The sequence below is a fragment of the Sorghum bicolor genome, chromosome 5, assembly GCF_000003195.3.
Source record: "Sorghum bicolor cultivar BTx623 chromosome 5, Sorghum_bicolor_NCBIv3, whole genome shotgun sequence".
In the NCBI taxonomy this organism is placed as follows: Eukaryota; Viridiplantae; Streptophyta; class Magnoliopsida; order Poales; family Poaceae; genus Sorghum; species Sorghum bicolor.
In genome coordinates this window covers 64919529-64938395 of record NC_012874.2, presented here as the reverse complement: position 1 = coordinate 64938395, position 18867 = coordinate 64919529, and the positions used below count along the sequence as shown (strand labels likewise).

General features: G+C 43.5%; 4 protein-coding genes across 5 annotated transcripts; 3 read left to right on the top strand and 1 right to left on the bottom strand.

The window, feature by feature from the left end:
- Positions 1735-5229, top strand: LOC8071993 (non-specific phospholipase C4). Its single transcript, XM_002450992.2, has 2 exons — positions 1735-2474; positions 4152-5229. Exons 1-2 carry the CDS (start codon positions 1852-1854, stop codon positions 5059-5061), a joined length of 1533 nt encoding a protein of 510 aa, XP_002451037.1. The 5' UTR covers positions 1735-1851; the 3' UTR covers positions 5062-5229.
- On the top strand, positions 5398-8257 carry LOC8071992 (thiol:disulfide interchange protein TxlA). 2 transcript variants are annotated; one of them, XM_002450991.2, is made up of 2 exons: positions 5398-6150; positions 7874-8257. In XM_002450991.2, exons 1-2 carry the CDS (start codon positions 5674-5676, stop codon positions 8066-8068), a joined length of 672 nt encoding a protein of 223 aa, XP_002451036.1. In that variant the 5' UTR covers positions 5398-5673; the 3' UTR covers positions 8069-8257. The 2 variants fall into 2 exon arrangements, with proteins under 2 accessions (XP_002451036.1, XP_021317429.1); XM_021461754.1 differs by lacking the exon at positions 7874-8257 and adding an exon at positions 6454-6835.
- LOC8062684 (CDK5RAP1-like protein) lies at positions 8647-13034 on the top strand. The gene is made up of 3 exons (XM_002450990.2): positions 8647-8951; positions 10199-11253; positions 12249-13034. Exons 1-3 carry the CDS (start codon positions 8704-8706, stop codon positions 12749-12751), a joined length of 1806 nt encoding a protein of 601 aa, XP_002451035.1. The 5' UTR covers positions 8647-8703; the 3' UTR covers positions 12752-13034.
- Positions 13118-18767, bottom strand: LOC8071991 (GTPase HflX). Its single transcript, XM_021461207.1, has 13 exons — positions 18162-18767; positions 17746-17888; positions 17302-17418; positions 16792-16906; positions 16533-16670; positions 16149-16244; positions 15948-16061; positions 15678-15746; positions 15473-15543; positions 15289-15382; positions 14664-14789; positions 13822-13911; positions 13118-13513 (listed from the first exon to the last, which is right to left on the bottom strand). The coding sequence occupies exons 1-13, from the start codon at positions 18750-18752 to the stop codon at positions 13415-13417; spliced, it is 1863 nt and encodes a 620-aa protein (XP_021316882.1). The 5' UTR covers positions 18753-18767; the 3' UTR covers positions 13118-13414.

Sequence of the window (18867 nt, the reverse complement as noted above, 5' to 3'; positions counted from 1 at the left end):
TGGCACCAATCGATGTACACGCTGATGACAGGCCCCCAAGGACTATAGGTGTGCTTTTATTTAGGGATAACTAATCTTTTTTAACAAAATTTATTGCTAATAGTATCAATATTTTATATATCTAAATAAATTTACTATATAAAAATATACGAAGATTTAATAACGCTTATTTGGCATCACAAAACATTAATATTCTCTTGTATACATTTGTTCAAATTTTAAGATTTATTGACCCGTCGAATATGAGATGTGGAGTGAGAGTATAACTAAAAGAGTTGTTTTACGGTGCTTGGGAGGAACTGGTGGTTCCTTCTATGAAAATATTTATCAGCCGTATGATTTAAAAGTAATTAATTAAATGTAATTAAGGATAGTTTTGTCATTTTAGTGCAAGCATTACCTTTGATCTACATTCTTATCTTTTCCTTTTGCACGGAACGCATACATGCATCAGCGCCGGAGATGGTTCACCGGCTCGTCGCCGCCGCCACTAACCTTCTGCACGAGGCGCAATGGCGCAGGCCTGTCCAGGCTCACCGTCGCCTGCCTCCAGGGGCTCGTCGGCGCCCGCCTGCAAGAGCCTTCGGCTTGGCCGACTGCAAGGGATCGATGCCGCTCGCAGTCCGGCACCCGCCGGGCTCAAGGGCACTGAGCTTAGCAGGGGCTGCTTGGCAATGAGATTGCCATCCTCATCCAATGTAACCGTTTCAGATGAACCACATTCACAACGATAAGATTGATGACTTGGTGTTTGCTTTTGAATAACCAAAACTGATATTGGTTTAGACCTGTGGAAATTCTGAGGAATGTATTTATTAGATGCTCAACGTCAACTATCTATGGCCTTGTTTAGATCAAAAACTTTTTGGATTTTGACCCTGTAGCACTTTCGTTTTGTATTGACAAACATTGTCCAATCATGGAGTAACTAGGCTTAAAAGATTCGTCTTGTGATTTACATATAAACTGTGTAATTAGTTATTTTTTTATCTATATTTAATGTTCCATGCATATGCCGCAAGATTCGATGTGATGGGGAATCTTGTAAAGTTTTGGGTTTTTGGGTGCATCTAAACAAGGCCTATGTGTTTGTTCTTGGATTATTCATAACCAATCAACGATTAAAGCCTGAGATGGTAATTGGCAATACTGAATTTGTGGATTCAGACATTTCGCTTTAATACATTCAGTCCGTTGCTCATATTTACAGCACAGCCACACAGCCACGTTCATGGCGGCGCCGCTACCATAGCCAAGAGTCCACCCTGCGGCACCGAGTCGACGAACGGCGGGTACCACGGGGAACTGCTCCTCGAGCGTGAGCGTCGGGAAGGAAGCCTGTGCTGCGGTGGACGGAGTGTGTTCGAAATGCAAATACCATTATACCCTTTAAGAAGAAAATAGAAATCAGTTCCGGACCCACTAAACCTAAGTTTCGGTCCACGACTTAAGTTCTTCTTATTAAGACCATTAGATCTAATGGAATGAAAGGCTCTCATTATTTCCAAGCACCGTAAAATTTCTCTAACTAAACTTAGCACGAATTTACCCAAGCAAAGCCAGGATCAGAAACCTACGAAGATTGTCGCCTTGGCGGTTCTGCAAAGTGCGTTGCCAATCCCAAACTTGGAGAGGACGAGTCTTGCCGTAACGAAAACTAAACAATTCCGTGAACTCCACCTAACATGTTACCATGTTCCGCACGCATCCGTCGCGAGAGACAAAGATAGATAAATACACATACTAGCTAGTACATACATATCAATCCAACAAAGCGTCAAGCGCTAAACCATCTCCCAATACTAGTGCCTATCTTCTCTTCCATCTCCTCTGCCTCTCGCCGGTGCCGCCATGGCTGACAAGATCAAGACGGTGGTGGTGCTGGTCCAGGAGAACCGTTCCTTCGACCACATGCTAGGGTGGATGAAGTCGCTAAACTCGGAGATCGACGGCGTGACGGGCGCCGAGGTGAACTACACGGTGGCCGGCGACGCGACCTCCACGGCCGTCCACTTCGGGAACGCCTCGCAGTACGTGGACCCGGACCCGGGCCACTCGTTCATGGCCATCTACGAGCAAATCTACGGCGACGCCTTCACGTGGGGCGTGACGGCGCCGGCGACGAAGCCGGGGGTGACGGTGCCGCCCATGAGCGGGTTCGCGCAGCAGGCGGAGGCGGAGAAGCCCGGCACGCCGCACGCCGTCATGAACGGGTTCCGGCCCGACGCCGTGCCGGTGTACCGCGAGCTCGTCGGGGAGTTCGCCGTCTGCGACCGGTGGTTCGCGTCCGTGCCCACGTCCACGCAGCCCAACCGGATGTTCGTGCACTCGGCGACCTCGCATGGGCTCGTCGGCAACGACAAGAAGCTGCTCCGGGAAGGGATGCCCCAGCGCACCATCTTCGACGCCCTCCATGACGCCGGCCACTCGTTCGGCATCTACTACCAGTTCCCGCCCGCCGTCCTCCTCTACAGGTCAGTCGTCGATCGGCGTCCACGTATGCAATAATGCAGCAACACAGTAGCTAGCTATACCAGTCGATCGACTAGCTAGGCTGTCGTCCGTGTTGCTTGCTGCAGGTTTGAGTGACCTTTTTATTGTATAGTTTTTGTTTAATGATCGTTGATGCTGACATTCAAATTTTGCGACACGATCTATGCAAAGTTTGGGACCTTTGGACGCTCTCGATAACTCAGTAGGTAGGGAATGGAAATTGGCACCGATCTGCCACTGTCATAGCATATTGTCACTGTCAAACTAAGATACTAAGCTTTAATCATGTCACTGTCATAGCATCATTAGTTTGTCACTACTATATATGACTTGTATACATGCATGTTGCCTAGTGTAGATCAATGGGATGAGGATGGCCACTGAAGAAGACTAATGTTCAATTGGTCATCTGACCTAGTATACACAGGCTACACATGGTATAGTAGTAGTATCCACACTCAGAAAAGAGTACAAAACACAGTCAAGTCGTTGTGCCTTATTTAGAGCACACAAAATTGAGGGATTAATTAGTTGGATTCCAAGTAGTAGGTAGGAATTTCTTGCTGTAGTGTTGATAGCTTAGTTAATCGGTACTTGTTATATGGTAACGACGCGTATATATACGGTTGATAGATATGTATATAAGCAGCGGCAAGTCGTTGACACTGAGCTCTGTTGCAAATGGGGCATTTTAGATGGATATTCTCATGATCGATCCGATCCAAACAATGGCCGAGTCATAGTCGCTTGATTAGTACAAACACTTGTATTCTATTGCAGTAGATATTGTTAAAATCGACACAATGTGCAGTGACAAAACTAGCCTGAATTTTATTATATGTTTAATTTTGCTCAGTTTTACCTGACGCATTATTGGAAGCATCTACAACGTAGCACATGCACAATGGCATCGTCTACCATTGCTTGCATGTGTGATCTGCACAAGCCAGGAAAAATATTTAAAACAATAATCGTAATAGGAGATGGTACTACTTAATTAATTTAACACACACATCCTGCATGATGGATGTCTTTTTGTGCACAAGCCAGCTGTGCTACTATTTCTTTATTTACTCCAGTTCACTTGTCAAGTTCCTTATTTAAGCTGCTAGTGTTAGGTCATGTTGTTTGGCACAACTCTGAATCAAGCTCCAATAATAGTTTCGACAAATGAGCCGGAGTAGCCATACCAAACATCTCAAGAAAAAAAAAATCGTTTTTAGTGCATGCAAAAGGCAACAGAGCCTTTTTTGTGTAGAAGCCAGAGTTATAATTTGTGGCTCTCCTCCCTTCAACTCTGGCTCCAGGAGAGAAGTCGTGACAAACAAACACATAAATAGCTCAAATCTCACGTATGTACTATATAGGTATACTATAAATAAAATTATATAACATGATAAATTGAGTGGTCCTAATTCGGTATCACAAATGTTGATATTTTTTTCTTCTATAAACTGAGCCAAACTTATGATAGTTTAACTTTGCTAAACCCTATACGGTCATTATTTTTAGAACATAACATAGAATTATTCCGTTTCTTGTCTTTTATAATGGGTACTTCCTCTATTTCAAATTATAAATCATTTTCTATATATTTTAGAATAATATCATTTAACTTTCATTGTGGTACGTGCTATATACATTTTCTACGCATCAAGAAACATGCGGCAGCTCAAGTACATCGGCAAGTTCCACGAGTACGAGCTGCACTTCAAGCGGCACTGCAGGGAGGGCAAGCTCCCCAACTACGTGGTGATCGAGCAGCGGTACCTGGACTGGAAGCTGCTCCCGGGCAACGACGACCACCCGTCGCACGACGTCGCCCACGGCCAGCGCCTCGTCAAGGAGGTCTACGAGGCGCTCCGGTCCAGCCCGCAGTGGAACGAGATCCTCTTCGTCATCACCTACGACGAGCACGGCGGGTTCTTCGACCACGTCCCCACCCCCGTCGACGGCGTCCCGAGCCCCGACGGCATCGTCAGCGCCGCCCCGATCAACTTCGCCTTCGACCGCCTCGGCGTCCGCGTCCCGGCCATGTTCATCTCCCCATGGATCGAGCCCGGCACGGTGATCCACCGGCCGCCGTCGGGGCCGGAGCCGACGTCGCAGTACGAGCACTCGTCCATCCCGGCGACGGTGAAGAAGATCTTCGGCCTCAAGGAGTTCCTGACCAAGCGCGACGCCTGGGCGGGCACCTTCGAGCACGTGCTCACGCGCGCCACGCCGAGGACCGACTGCCCGGAAACGCTGCCGGAGCCGGTGCGGCTGCGGGAGGCGAAGGCGGAGGAGGACCAGCGCCGGGAGGTGTCGGAGTTCCAGGCGGAGCTGGTGCAGCTGGGCGCCGCGCTGAACGGTGACCACGCCACGGAGGCCTACGAGAGCGACAAGCTCGTCAAGGGGATGACCGTTGCCGAGGCCTCCGACTACTGCCGCGCCGCGTTCGCTCGGTTCCGGGAGGAGTGCCAGCGGTGCCACGAGGGCGGCATGGACGAGTGCCACGTCCCGGCGCTCCCGCCGCCGACGGCGTCCAAGCTGTGCGGCTGCCTCCCCTGCTTCAGCGCGTCGTAGGAGGAATGCATGCGTTGTGACGTTATCGATGGGCTCTTTCTGATGTTTTGCCTTGTATTGTAAGTCGATCTACGTACGTTTTTCGCTTTTGCGTGATTTGTTTTGCTCTTTTGTACGTCTGCTACTCTGATGTGTTTCCTAAAGGAAAGGTTGGTTTTGTAGGTAGTATGTGTGTGGCGATTGTTCGTGTTTCGCAATTCGCACTGTTAAGTGATCAATAAGAAAGGACTGCTGATATGAACGTGTTTGGTGCACATATTTCACGTGGTACTGAACATATTTTTAGAAAAAAAATATTGTTCGCTGATTTACTGTGAGAAAAAATATTATTGGTTGATAAAAAAAATTACGGTTTATAAGACAAGTAAACAAGCTCGTGCTATACAATCCAAGAGAGTACAAGTGTGGCCACTTCAACTCCCAGGATTTGAAAGACGCGGGCTAGAAAACCATGGAAGCCCAGTCCAATGAACATTTACGTCTGGTGGGCTTTGTCATCGTCACTGACAGACGGCCCAACACTTACCACTTATCGTCCCTTCTGCCGCAACAAAGTCTCTCTCACATCTGCCCCTCCGCCGCCGCCCCCTCGCCGGCGACGACCCACCGGAGATGGGCGCCGCCAGGACCGGGAAGCCTCCTCCCCTCGTCTGCTTCAAATGGCCATGGAGCCCCAACCCTGACCCTACCCCATCGCCGAGTCCCAGCCCCAGCCCCTGCGGCGACCTCGAGCTCCCCTGGCTCTTCAAGTCCATCCGCAACCTCGCGCAGGGCCTCCTCATCGCGGGCGACCTCCCTCCCTCCCCCGCCTCTTCTGCTGCCGGCGGAAGAGGATTATGGGGCCGTCAGAGGCGCAGCACGGGTGCCGCCGCGGTGGTGGTGGTGGAGGCGGACCGCGGGGACGCGGAGCAGCGGGCCCTGGCGGCGGCGCTCGCGACCGGGAGCCCCGCCACCGTGCTGGAGTTCTACTCCCCGCGCTGCCGCCTGTGCGCCTCGCTGCAGGGCCTCGTTCGCGAGATCGAGGACGGTGCCGGTGGTTCCGCTAGCTTCGTGCTCGCCGACGCCGAGGACGACCGGTGGCTCCCTGAGGTGAGGGCGCCCCTTGCAATCTTCTTGGAAAATTCAGACAAAATTCGTCAGATTTGTGATGTCGATTTGGGTGCTGCGTTCTCTATACAGAGGAAAAAGCCCTTTGCAACAGTAATTTAGCCAGATTGGTCTTGTTCTGTTAATTTTGCCTTTGCAACGGTAATTTAGCCATATTGGTCTTGTTATGATCAGTTTATGGTGAATAGATGTTATGTTGTGCTTTGATGTTGAGATATTGAGAATTACAAAATCAGTAGGTTCCATGACAAATGAGTTCTTTTTTACTTCTTTACTTTTTATAAGGTTATTGGGAGCGGCACCAAACAAGACCTTCAGTTAGGTCATCATGCCATTTGGGCCAAATATTGCATTAAAGTCATGTGTTGTGCAGCTTGAGGGACAATGCCATGACAATGCACAGCTTGGTTTGTTTTGATTCTTGGACATTGTGAAGATTGTCACCTTTGTATGAGTACTTTTTAGGACAGTGAAAGGGTGAGAAGGAGCTTGATACCACAGACATGGCTATGGCTCTTGTTGTTTTGTTACACAAGTAAATATGGTTTCTGAAGATTTTTCAGATCAGAAATGGTCACATAGAGATTAGTATGACTGGTTGAAGATTTGTAAGTTGGTTAAACATGAATCCTTGGTGGTGGAAGCAATAATTTGTTCAACTTTATCATGGCTAGCTGGCTGGCTGTCAAGAGTGTTGAATTACAACCAGGCATTTCAGTGCGACATCTACTTTCTTCACCCGTTTTTCACCAATGAAGCATTATATCAATTGCTGTGGTGTATATGGTTTACTTAACTGTTCAAGTAATTAATTAATTATGATACAGTCATTTGGTGTCCAAGGGGAAAATGTTGCAATATGTGCATTTGCCATTTAGTAGTTAGTAACTATTAAGTACTCCCTCTGTTCCAAATTATAATTTACTTAGGCTTTGTCCTAAGTGAAACTTATTTTATTTTGACCAAGCTTCTAGAAAAATGTACTGACAACTACAACATCAAATTAGTTGCATTAAGTTTTCCATGAAATATATTCTGATAGTACACTTATTTGAACTTGTAGGTGCTGATACGTTTTCTACAAATTCAGTTAAAGTTAGTGAAGCCTGACTTAAAGACAAGGCCAGAGTATTATCTTTTTAAATAGGCCTGTAGGTTAGGTTACTTTCCAGAAGAAGAGTGTGGGTAGAGAGTTCAACATAGGTTTACTTGAGGATTGATGGAAAACCTGCTCTGATAATTTTCATGTGTAGGGATGTGTGATAGTTCTGGTGGGGCTGCTAGTTATTTAAAACATGGACTTATGTCAACTTATTAACTGTACAAGTAACCTATATTCTGCTATCTCTTTCTTTTAGAGATACTGGCAAATGGCAAGTTTGAAATTATCATTTCCCTATTTGGATGAGCTGAGGCAATTAGAACATGTTAGGATGCTGAAGTAACCAGAAGTTTCACAACATTTCAATAGTTCTTGATTGAAGCTAATCCATATAGAGCAATGAATAAGCACTGAGTTGTGCTTCTTCTGCCATAAAATATCAGTCCTTGTTTACCAGCCTAGTTTGGATTATGACCTTATTATTTCTTGTATGTGCATCTGCAACTCTGCATAGGATGATCATTACTACTGCTCCAAGCATCTATGTAAAAACTGAAATGATTTCAAAATTCTAACAGTCAATTTGTTTTTAACCACTTGCAGCTTCTGCATTATGATATCAGATACGTCCCTTGCTTTGTGCTCCTGGACAAGCACGGCAGAGCTCTAGCGAAGACCGGAGTACCAACCAGCCGGCAGCACGTTATCGCCGGTCTCCATCATCTCCTGAAGATGCAGCAGCCATCCGGACGGGAAGTAAACCAGAGTGCGCCTCCGTCACGAAGCCCAGATGCCTGAGCAAGATCTGTAATGGCAAAGAAAAAATTTCGGAATGTGCATTTTGTTGTGCAAGCATGAAAATGGGCAACATTCATACGTCAATTCTTTATTAGCTGATTAGTGGTACAGATTGTAGTTGGTGCAAAAGCAGTTGTTCTTTTTTGGGTTGAGTTTAGCGACCATAGCTTGATGATATCCGCCTTAAAATAGTCTCAGTTGAGATGGCATACTCGCAATCTTATATACTACTCCCTCCAGGACTCGTTTTATCCAAAAAAATTATACAAAAATAGTCAAATTTAAGTCATCCTTAAAGAATTTTAATTAATAAACTAAGCCACGATAAAAAAATTGATATTTTGTATAATTTTTTAAATAAGACGAGTGATCAAATTTGATGTTAAAAAAGTCAAATATTTTATAATTTGGGATGCATTGAGTAGCTTATAATTTTAAATTGAATAGATGCGATGACGCTCAAGAAAATCGAACTGAAGAATGTGTGTATCCTGATGAACTCAAGAGTCTTGGAGCATCGATTTTTCCTGGCCGCTCCTCGTCGATCAGACGGACGCCGTGAGTCCATACGGTTATCCTCGCAGCCCTCTCCTCTGGCCTCCGCCTCACACCACACCACCCCCCGAACGAACGCGATGGCGGCGCCGCTCGCCCCCCTCACTGCCGCCGCCGTGCTCCGCCTCGGGAGCCGAGGCCTCCGCCACCGCCACCGCCTCCTCCTCGCCTCGCTCCGCCCCTGCTCCTCCGCTCCCCAACCCCATCGTTCCGCCATCCCGGCCGCCGCTGCACGCCGGCTCCCAACGCCCCCGCCGCCGGCTCCTCGCCGCCTCGCCCGCACTCTTGCTGCCTCTGCGGCCACGGTCGTCTCCAAAGGCCAGACAGAGTAAGGCTCTGCTCTATTTCTATTCCCCGTCCTCTCCACCTTCAAGGCTTCTTCTACTCTGCTCGTTACTGCGAAATTGTGTTGTAGTAGGAAAAATCCAGTCTTTTGCTTGTAGTGCATTGCAATGTGATTCCGGGTCGAAGTATTTGGTGCTCGTGCTGGGGGATTCTAGTGGAAGTGGGGCCTCAAATTCATACAAGTCGGGTTTAGGCCAAAGGAAGGAGAAGGGAAAGTATAGCCATAGGAAAGAATAAGTAACTGTTTCTTGGAGTGGTAGAGAGACATCGTGTGATTCAGTGTGGTTAAGCACTTAAGCTGGTACTACTTGCTTCTTATGTCAACTAATGGAAGGGTGAGTTCTCATGTAAAAACTGCATGAAATGTGTATTAGTGGCAGTGGGTAGTGTGAATTACTAGGTTGAATTTCCACTAGATTTTCAGAAGAACCGACTGGTGCTGTGTGGATCTGGTTCCTCTATATTGGGTGCCTATCTTGCTATAGGCTTGTTATGGAGTATGGAAATTCCTTGTAGCATGATGGCACTCAATAATGTTGGTTTTGAATTTATTTTGATTGTTGAGGAACTTAGGAGGTAAGGACTGTGGATATGTTCTACAGGTTTGGCGCCACCTTTTTTTTCCAAGGTTAGTTTTCATGGTACAGTAAGAGGCTGTATGAAAGATGTTAATCAGTGGAAAATTATTTGTTGGAATATTAGTAAAACTATTAAAACATACTTCAAAGTTTAAATAGCCATTCTGATAGATTATTCATTGACTGGTGCTAAGGATATAATATATATATAGTATGATTCTTCAGCTTGGTATTTCTTCAAGCACTTTTGAATTGCCTTTGGTGTTCAAGAAGGTTGCAAGATAGACTAATTGGTACTCCCTCGTTCCAAATTAATTGTAAGACATTTTGGCTTTTCTAGACATAGTTTTTGCTATGCAATTAGATGTACAATACGTCTAGATACACAATAAAAGCAATGTATCCAGAAAAGTCAAAATGTTTTATAATTTGGAATGGAGGAAGTAGTTTGGAATAAGTTTCCACCAATTCCAAGCTATACTACTTTCTCCGATCATTGGTAGTTCTGTTTCTTATAGAAGCATATTTGAAAGAGCTGAAAACCTTAGTTGTTCCAATGCTCAATTGGTTATTCTCATTGTGATCTATGTCTGCCTGTGGTGATTGCTACTAGCGTAGAATATAACGATCCTAATGTTTTTGGTTTGTCTAGTTTAGTACCTGGTTCAACAACTTCAAGCAAGGGACGCATCTACCACGAGACATATGGTTGCCAAATGAATATAAATGACATGGAGATTGTGCTTTCTATCATGAAAAATGATGGTTATGATGAAATTGTCCCTGACCCTGAGAGTGCAGAGATAATATTTATCAACACCTGTGCCATTCGTGACAATGCAGAGCAGAAAGTCTGGCAGCGTCTCAATTACTTTTGGTTTTTGAAAAGGGAATGGAAAGCTAATGTTGCTGAAGGTAGATCAAAATCTCTGCGGCCTCCCAAGATTGCTGTCCTGGGGTGCATGGCAGAGCGACTGAAGGAGAAAATACTTGATTCTGATAAGATGGTTGATGTTGTTTGTGGACCTGATGCATATAGGGATTTGCCTAGGTTGCTCCAGGAAGTCGATTACGGCCACAAGGGTATGAACACACTTCTATCACTCGAGGAAACTTATGCTGATATCACCCCAGTAAGGATCTCTGACAATTCAGTTACAGCATTTGTGTCAATCATGAGAGGTTGCAATAATATGTGCTCATTCTGCATAGTTCCCTTCACTAGAGGTAGGGAAAGGTCTCGCCCAGTGTCTTCTATTGTCCGCGAGGTTGGTGAACTGTGGAAAGCTGGCGTGAAGGAGGTAATGCTTCTTGGTCAGAATGTTAACAGTTATAATGACACTTCTGAAGTAGAAGAATTGGAGCCTGGCCAGAACTGGCAACTCAGTGAAGGATTTTCCAGCATGTGCAAGGTGAAGAATATGGGGTTGCGTTTTGCTGATCTTCTGGATAGATTATCTTTGGAATACCCTGAGATGCGGTTCAGGTTTACCTCACCACACCCAAAGGATTTCCCAGACGAGCTACTGTATTTGATGCGGGATAGGTATAACATCTGCAATCTTATTCACTTACCAGCACAAACAGGCAGTACAGCAGTGCTGGAACGAATGCGGAGGGGTTACACCCGAGAAGCATACTTAGAACTTGTGCACAAAATTCGTAATGTCATTCCTGATGTTGGGTTAAGCAGTGATTTCATAACCGGTAAGCTTTCTTTTTCCATAGTCTGCATTGGCTTAACTAGATTAAATTATTTGTTTTTCCTGATTTTCCATAGCCCTTCTGAACAAAGTACTCCTAGAATGGATATCTTCTTTTTTCTATGGCTGTGTCAAAAAGAGTGAGAATTGATCATATGTCCATATAGACTATAGAGTGGCTCATGCGGTAAGGAGCTATAACAGACCAATTCGAATTTGGAACCAATTTGTATTTAGTATTTACTACTCAACTAGCAAGATAACCTCATAGATGTACTTTATATCTAGTATCAATGGAAGAACTTATAAAAGAGGATAAAATTGGTAAACTTATAAAAGAGGATAAAATTGGTATGCTGCATTGAGGCGATATCTTGATTCTTGTTTGACCAATTTGTTTCCATTTTCGTTAAAGTTTCATATGTTTATAACAATGGTACACTTTGTTTACAATTTAGAATTAGGTATGATACAGATCATGTGCTGTGCTTGCCTTAATTGAATCTGAATCCTCCATTTATTTCTCCTGCTCTTGCTGAAGACTAGTTTACTTTATAGTTTGAGTGGAATGGCATATTTATATATGAAGGAAAAAAAGTTAACATTTATCTCATTGTATATATTGATAAGCTGGAATACGACAGTAATTTTACAATAGTTAGCAAGTAACTTTGGAGATGTGGACAGCTCTTATATCATGATGCTACAAAGCTGTTTCGGCACAGGTCATGGAGTCTTTGCTAGTTCGCTAGTATGAATGCCAGTTTAAATGAGATCGGGATTACTTGATTGATTAAGTTATAACAGTAGCACTAGCATTTGGTGATATTTATGTAGTTATGTCAACATATTAGGTGTCCCAAATTTCTTGAATCATTCATATTGGCATGCAATTTTGTTAGTTTCATCTTCTATGATCTGACCTGCAGATTTGTCCTTAATACACTTCATTACATTACTCTGTTTTAATTTGGGATGTATATTTCTGATGTATTGCAGGCTTTTGTGGAGAGACAGAGGATGACCATGCTGAGACCCTCAGCCTTGTAAGGGCTGTTGGATATGATATGGCTTACATGTTTGCATATAGCATGAGGGAAAAGACTCATGCTCACCGGAATTACGAGGACGATGTCCCTGAAGATGTCAAGCAGAGGAGACTCATGGAACTAATCAACACCTTCCGCGAGACCACAAAGAAGAACTACGATTCTCAGATTGGTACAGTGCAGCTTGTTCTTGTCGAGGGACCCAATAAGCGTGCTCCCAAAACAGAGCTGATAGGGAAGACTGATAGGGGGCATAAGGTGTCATTTGCCAGTGTCCCTATACCACACACATTCGAAGGTGAAGAAGCACGTAAGCCAGTGGTTGGTGACTTCGTTGAGGTGAAAATTCTCAGGTCATCGACAGCAACATTATTTGGGGAGCCAATTGCACGCACAAGCTTGAGTGTGTTCCACAAAAATGTTGCATCTGAAGCGCAGGCTGTCGCTGCATAAGTAGTAGTTACATTTGTAGTAGTTATGGATTATACGTAGTGATATTTCAAATGACTACAATTTTTGATATAGAGAAGAAACTCGGTACGTGCATGTCAGCCTCATGGTTAAGCGTTGGTGGTTCAGTTTTTGATACGGTAGCATGGTGCACTGCTTTTATCAGCAGAAGCCCAAAAAATTTTTAGCATAAAAGTCTGCTGGTCTTGTGAATTACTCCTCTTTTTTGAGGTTGTATTGCCATGTAAAGGTCAAACAATACTGACAAAGTTTTTGTTACTGTAAACTTCAGCTTGAGATGGCCTTTTACTGCAGGAATACTGACCCAGATTGACTAAATCTGCAAATCTGTGACCAGAGGATTCACAGTTCCTGTTCAATGTTCATGGGGATGTGTATAGCAGATGGCATAGTTACACAATCTTGTAGAGTGAATGATTCTCAGACTGGGAAAAGAGAGTAAAATTCAGCTGAGAATATTTACAATTCTGTTGTGCGTATATACAGCTATCTAATCCTGTGCACGTGTTGATGTCCTACGCTGATAGAAGACAATGAAGATAATCTATGATTAAATTTTCTACAACAAAGCTATCTTTTTGTGAATCTACAAGACGTGCTAATTATGTGAGTGCCAATGGCATCAAGGAATGGAGGACATGCACATCACACTGTGGCCACCACCTGCTGTCGTAGAGGTGTGAGAAGTCTTGCAAGGGGCAGAGGCACATGAGCTTTTACAAATGTCCCATTTTCCTTGTACTCCTGTAAATATTGCAAGAGGAGAGTTATTATTAACTCCAAACAAGAAAGCAAAAAATTACAAATATTCTATTAAGCGGGAGCTTCTCAAGAAATTAATATAGATTTCACTTGACTATGTCCAGATATTATCTAGGTTTGCAGATTTGCAGTATCCATGACTAAACTATCTCTTTGGCAGTAGTTGAAAGAGTTAACTCATGTATATAACTCAGAACAAAATTACAAAGGTATAAATTTGACAACAGGAAAGAAAAGTTCAAAACACCACTGCCAAAGAAATTGCATCTTAAATCAAATAGGATACTCACCATTTTTTCGACCATTCCAACCTTATGTATGTCATTTAGGAGATCTCCTTTGTCATATGGAACAATAGCTTCTATGGGAACCATCGAGTCCTGTAGAAGACAAATATGTATGATTAGCGTCATGTTTGACAAAATTCCAGCTCAGGTGCAGATTTTTGAAACTTGTAGGATAAAATAGATGCTTTAAACATCTGTGTTTAATCCCTTCTGCAGCTCTAACTAGAAATACTTGGAAAATCCATTCCCCATACCCCACCTCGTGTGTGGGAGCTTTCAGCACTGAGATGACATCTGTGGTTGATCCAAAATAAGAAATACCTCAGCTAAATACCCTCTTATGTTTATGATGCTTATATCATTAGAGTTAACATTGCCAGGAAGATAGCTGGGCAAAGTCAAATTTGAGGGTGACTAGAGTATTTGGGAGGAATTGGACTTGTTGTTCTTCATTTCTTGCCCCAACTAACTTTCGTGCCTCTCTTTATACATAGCCGGCCCCTAACAAATCCCAAAACTTTATTTCCTAACAACCTTATCTAATCCTCTCTCTCTTTAACTAAACCTTAGGATTCCTGGCCCCTTGACTGACGCACCATGACATCTATATGCCCTTCTTCTCTATTAATATATGTCGGGCAGAACTCCTGTCATCTATTCAAAAAAAAAAACTATATGTCTACAGCTCTCGCTCCAATAATTTCTAGAGCTAGAAATGACCAGCTCCAAAAATACTTAGATCTGGAACACAGAGGCCCTTTATTCCAAATTAGTTAAGTGCACTAGATGCGCAAAAAGGCATGTCTGAAAAACAACAACTCTGCCTACAAGGGGGGAACACATACTTTCAACTTTGCTTGAACTGCATTGCAGAATTCTTCCAAACCATCACCATTCATGGCTGATATGCAGATTATTCCTTGTTTCTGAGCTTCTTCTTTTACTCTCAATGGTTCATCCGTATTGTCAATCTGCATGACATATAAATTGGGCTCAGTTCAAAGAAAAAAACACTTGAAGAATCAGCTCCAATTGGAAATGTATAACTGTGTCTTGCTTGCACTATTATTCCAAATTTCTGACTACGATTATGATTGAATGTGAAGATTAGATAGAACAAAATGAGCAAATGCAAATCAAAGCTCCACAGAACCCTGCACCAATTATATAAATATTAGGGATTTACTACTACATTAAATTTTTATATGAACATAATCTATTCAGAGTGAGTGACAGAGGTAGAACAAAAATGAGAACCCTTTCATATTCAGCAGCAACTTTTGCTCAAAAGTGTTTCCACACTATTTAATTCACCGTTAGCATAAGCAATTAGCCAATTAGGCATTAATACTAAATCAAGCATAGAATGACTATTATCAGAAGATCTCATATCTACTCTCTGAAAATATGAAATAAAGTGAAAACGTTGAAAATTTTACTAAACAAGTCAAATATTTGAGCAAAACGAACCTTATTCCACACAATTAATTTGGGGATTGACTCTACATCCAACTCCTTCAATACTCTTTCAACAGCATCTATCTGTTGTTGAGCTAATGGATGGCTGGAACACATGACACAATATTAGTACAGTGCATATAGATGTATTAAATTGAATCAACAACAAAGAGAACCCCTAGTATAAGTTCCATACCTAATGTCCACAAGATGAACTATGACTGATGATTCTGATATCTCTTCTAGTGTTGCTCTAAATGCTGCTACCTGGATAGGTATTATCAGTAAACGATATATGCAAAGTTGACATCATAAAGATAGGAAAAACTCTCAATATTTGAAGTTTTATTGTCCAGGAGCATGACATGTAAACAAGAGGAATATGCTTTGTGGATATGTACCAGCATAGTGGGTAACTTCTGAATGAATCCGACAGTGTCAGTTAGAAGGAACTCAGTCCCATTCTTCATCTACAAAGTAATACACAATAACATTAAGTCATGGTCATATGTAGATATAATGATGGGTAGTTTTTACCAAAAAAAAGTCCTTCCCAAAGGCATAAAAATGATAGTAATAGAGGATTATTCATGTCCATTATCCAATTTACATGACTAAAAATTCTCTTATTTTCATTGTTTATGGATCAGGAGAGTTTTCTGATAACATACCAAGACCCTTCTTGTAGTTGGGTCTAACGTGGCAAATAACTTATCCTCTGCAAGTACATCAGCTCCAGTTAAGCGGTTCAGGAGTGTACTTTTTCCAGCATTTGTATACCCTACCTGAAAAATATTTGGAACTGAATACATTTGTAGAATAGAGAGCATAGGAAACTTTTGATCACTCTAAGGAAATTTACATGGTTATACCAGAGAAACAACAGGAATAGGAACTGATTGGCGACGGTTGCGGTACAGCTTTCGGTGTTTCCGAACAGATTCCAATTCTTTCCTCAAGGCACCTATCTGTCAATGACACTTATGTTTGAGATCCACAAGTTCCAAAAAAAAAAATCTCAGCACTACAAATTCAGCAATGTAGAATATGACAAGGAAATGATATAAGTCCTATAAATGAACTATCAATAGGAGTTTGTCATATTATTAGGAAATGTCTAACAGCCATCTACTTTTTATTCAACAGTCATTAGAGACAGAATGCCCTGTCATTGACCAATAATTGTAGCTAATAACACAGTCCTGTGTGCATTTATTGAGCAAAAAAAAATATATTACTTCCAGAAAGAATATTACTTGAGTTCTCAAGATGCGCTTGTCAACTTCAATTTGCTTCTCACCCATACCCTTAACTTGACCTCCAGCCTGCCGTTCAAGGTGACTCCACATTTTTGTCAACCTAGGAAGTTGATATTCCATCTGTGCCAAGGTGACCTAAAAAGGCAAACAGAATTGCAGACAACAAACATGTTCATTCAACTTAAAACTGTAAATTTAATGTCAATAAATGATACCACGAGATACTACTGTTAATAAAGCTCTGCGCTATTTTTACCTGTAAAGCAGCTTCATGTGTTGCTGCCCTTTGATTAAAAATATCAAGAATAAGAGCAGTTCGATCACAGACTCGGACACTCCCACCAAATGACTTTTCCAAGTTACGTAGTTGTCTGAAATCATTATTGGGGATATGAGCTATCAGAGCAACTATTAGGTCAATCTGGGGTGGTTAGCAGTTTAATAAAATATGATGAGGATTTGAGGAAGCAGTTGAAAACATTGTATGGTTGACACAACTACATGGTGTCAAAAGCATAAGATAAATTCTTCAGTTATATCCTGGTTAGGTATAGAGGAAAAATGGGAAAAATTGACTATACTGGCATCCATTTATGAGATTTACTAACGATAACAGGTACAATGAGTAACCAATATTTTGACCATAATAGTTAATGATCAGCGCAAGGTAAAGATCATACATTTGGGTTCATTTGATGGGTCTGAGATATGACAAACAAGGAAAACAGATCGAATCACATAGCAGAGTAATAAGTGAGAATATTACCCAGGGGATAACTCATCATCGAAAATTACAGTCTCAACATCAAGGGCTTGAATTGCACTCCTGATTTCAGAAACCTTTCCTGAACCAATGTAAGTCCTTGGATTTGGGGTAGAAAGCCTATGGGAAAGAAAGCATGAAGACCACTGCATTTTGTAGAAATAAGAAGCAAGGCATGTGACATGCGGTTTGTATAGCATGCCATAGACTTACAACCTCACATAAAAACCATAACAATACAGTCTATACAGAAAATTAAGAGGGAAATTTGAGCTATATGTATGTTAAATTGTGTCAATGCCGCATAATACATTTTGAAATTTGAACTAACAGCATTTCATCTATCGGAGTTGAGCCATCTTTATCTATCATGAGAAGATACAACCACCATTGCCATGGAGCACAGCGCAGGCTCAGTAGAGATGTTCCAGGCAAACAGAAGCTTACTTCTGATAGGTTGAGCCGACTACCACAAGGCCCGCGGTATCAGCCAACTGCTCCAGCTCCTTAAGAGACTCCACTATGCCGAAGAGGTTCCCTCCTGTCCGTTTGCACTCAACACCAACCAGATAAGCCTTCTCTTGAAATATCTGCAGGTAGCCAGATCCAGGTCCACAGGTTCAGAAAATCAGACATGTTGAAATTGACAGGTAACACAAATTCACAGCTCCAATGTTCATGTCACGGTTCAAAATATCGAGCGGAGATAACAATCAAAAGTTCTCTCCGGTCAATTTGATGGATCATTACAGATTAAATTATCAGATTTTGCACACGCAGCAGTCAGTTGAAAACGGCTCAATCTGTCAACCAGGCCGGCCAACCCACAAAAGCAAAGCAGGTGAAGGTACACAAGCAGCTACCTCTTTGCCGTTGATTAGCCTGAACCGGTCTTGCCCCGCCGCGGCCTCCTCCTCTTCCTGCCGCTGCCGCCTGCTCTCCATGAAAGCCCTCGGCGACGGCCGCTGCTGCTCCAGCTCCAGCTCCTCCTCTGCTCCAACTCCATCACCCTCAGCGACCCCGCCTCCATCCCCTACATCAACGCCGGTTTGAGCCTCTTCGGTCTCCGCCGGCGCGGCCTCGAGCAGCCGCTCGTCGAGTGCCCGGACCCGGACCGGCTGCCCACGGCGGCGAGTCAGGGAGCAGCGGAGGAGCGCAGTGGGGCTCCGGACGGAGCGTCGCCCCGAAGAAGTGGGGGCGGAGGTCGAGGGGAGGGAAAGGGATGCGGTGGCGGCGGCGAAGAGGCAGGCGGCGGCGCTCATGGCGCGGCGGGCGGAGAGCGAGTGAAGTGGAGGCTTCTGAGTGGTGAGCGCCAATGGACGAGTGGATAGGCGAGGGAGGCGATGATGACGTGGACTGGTCCCTTCTGTTGATGCTGTGGGACCGGTGTATTTGACACGCAGACGCAAGCCGCTTGGCGCGGCGTGACGTGGCATAAACATCTTCCCGTGCATCGGGATTTTTGTTGCTGGGTCCGGCAAGAAAAGACTTCAATGATGCTTTGGGCAAATTTTAGCAAAACCCCATTTTGGAAGCCTTGGATCGCGCAATGTTTGGTTTAGGTTGTGA

Coding starts and splice junctions, on each gene's coding strand:
- LOC8062684 (XM_002450990.2), top strand. CDS start 8,704: ATGGCGGCGCCGCTCGCCCCCCTCACTGCCGCCGCCGTGCTCCGCCTC. Junction 8,952..10,198: donor GTCTCCAAAGGCCAGACAGA/GTAAGGCTCTGC, acceptor TGGTTTGTCTAG/TTTAGTACCTGGTTCAACAA. Junction 11,254..12,248: donor AAGCAGTGATTTCATAACCG/GTAAGCTTTCTT, acceptor GATGTATTGCAG/GCTTTTGTGGAGAGACAGAG.
- LOC8071991 (XM_021461207.1), bottom strand. CDS start 18,752: ATGCACGGGAAGATGTTTATGCCACGTCACGCCGCGCCAAGCGGCTTG. Junction 17,419..17,745: donor GTCGGCTCAACCTATCAGAA/GTAAGCTTCTGT, acceptor TCTTTCCCATAG/GCTTTCTACCCCAAATCCAA. Junction 15,383..15,472: donor GTTCATCTTGTGGACATTAG/GTATGGAACTTA, acceptor CATGTGTTCCAG/CCATCCATTAGCTCAACAAC.
- LOC8071992 (XM_002450991.2), top strand. CDS start 5,674: ATGGGCGCCGCCAGGACCGGGAAGCCTCCTCCCCTCGTCTGCTTCAAA. Junction 6,151..7,873: donor ACGACCGGTGGCTCCCTGAG/GTGAGGGCGCCC, acceptor AACCACTTGCAG/CTTCTGCATTATGATATCAG.
- LOC8071993 (XM_002450992.2), top strand. CDS start 1,852: ATGGCTGACAAGATCAAGACGGTGGTGGTGCTGGTCCAGGAGAACCGT. Junction 2,475..4,151: donor CCCGCCGTCCTCCTCTACAG/GTCAGTCGTCGA, acceptor CTACGCATCAAG/AAACATGCGGCAGCTCAAGT.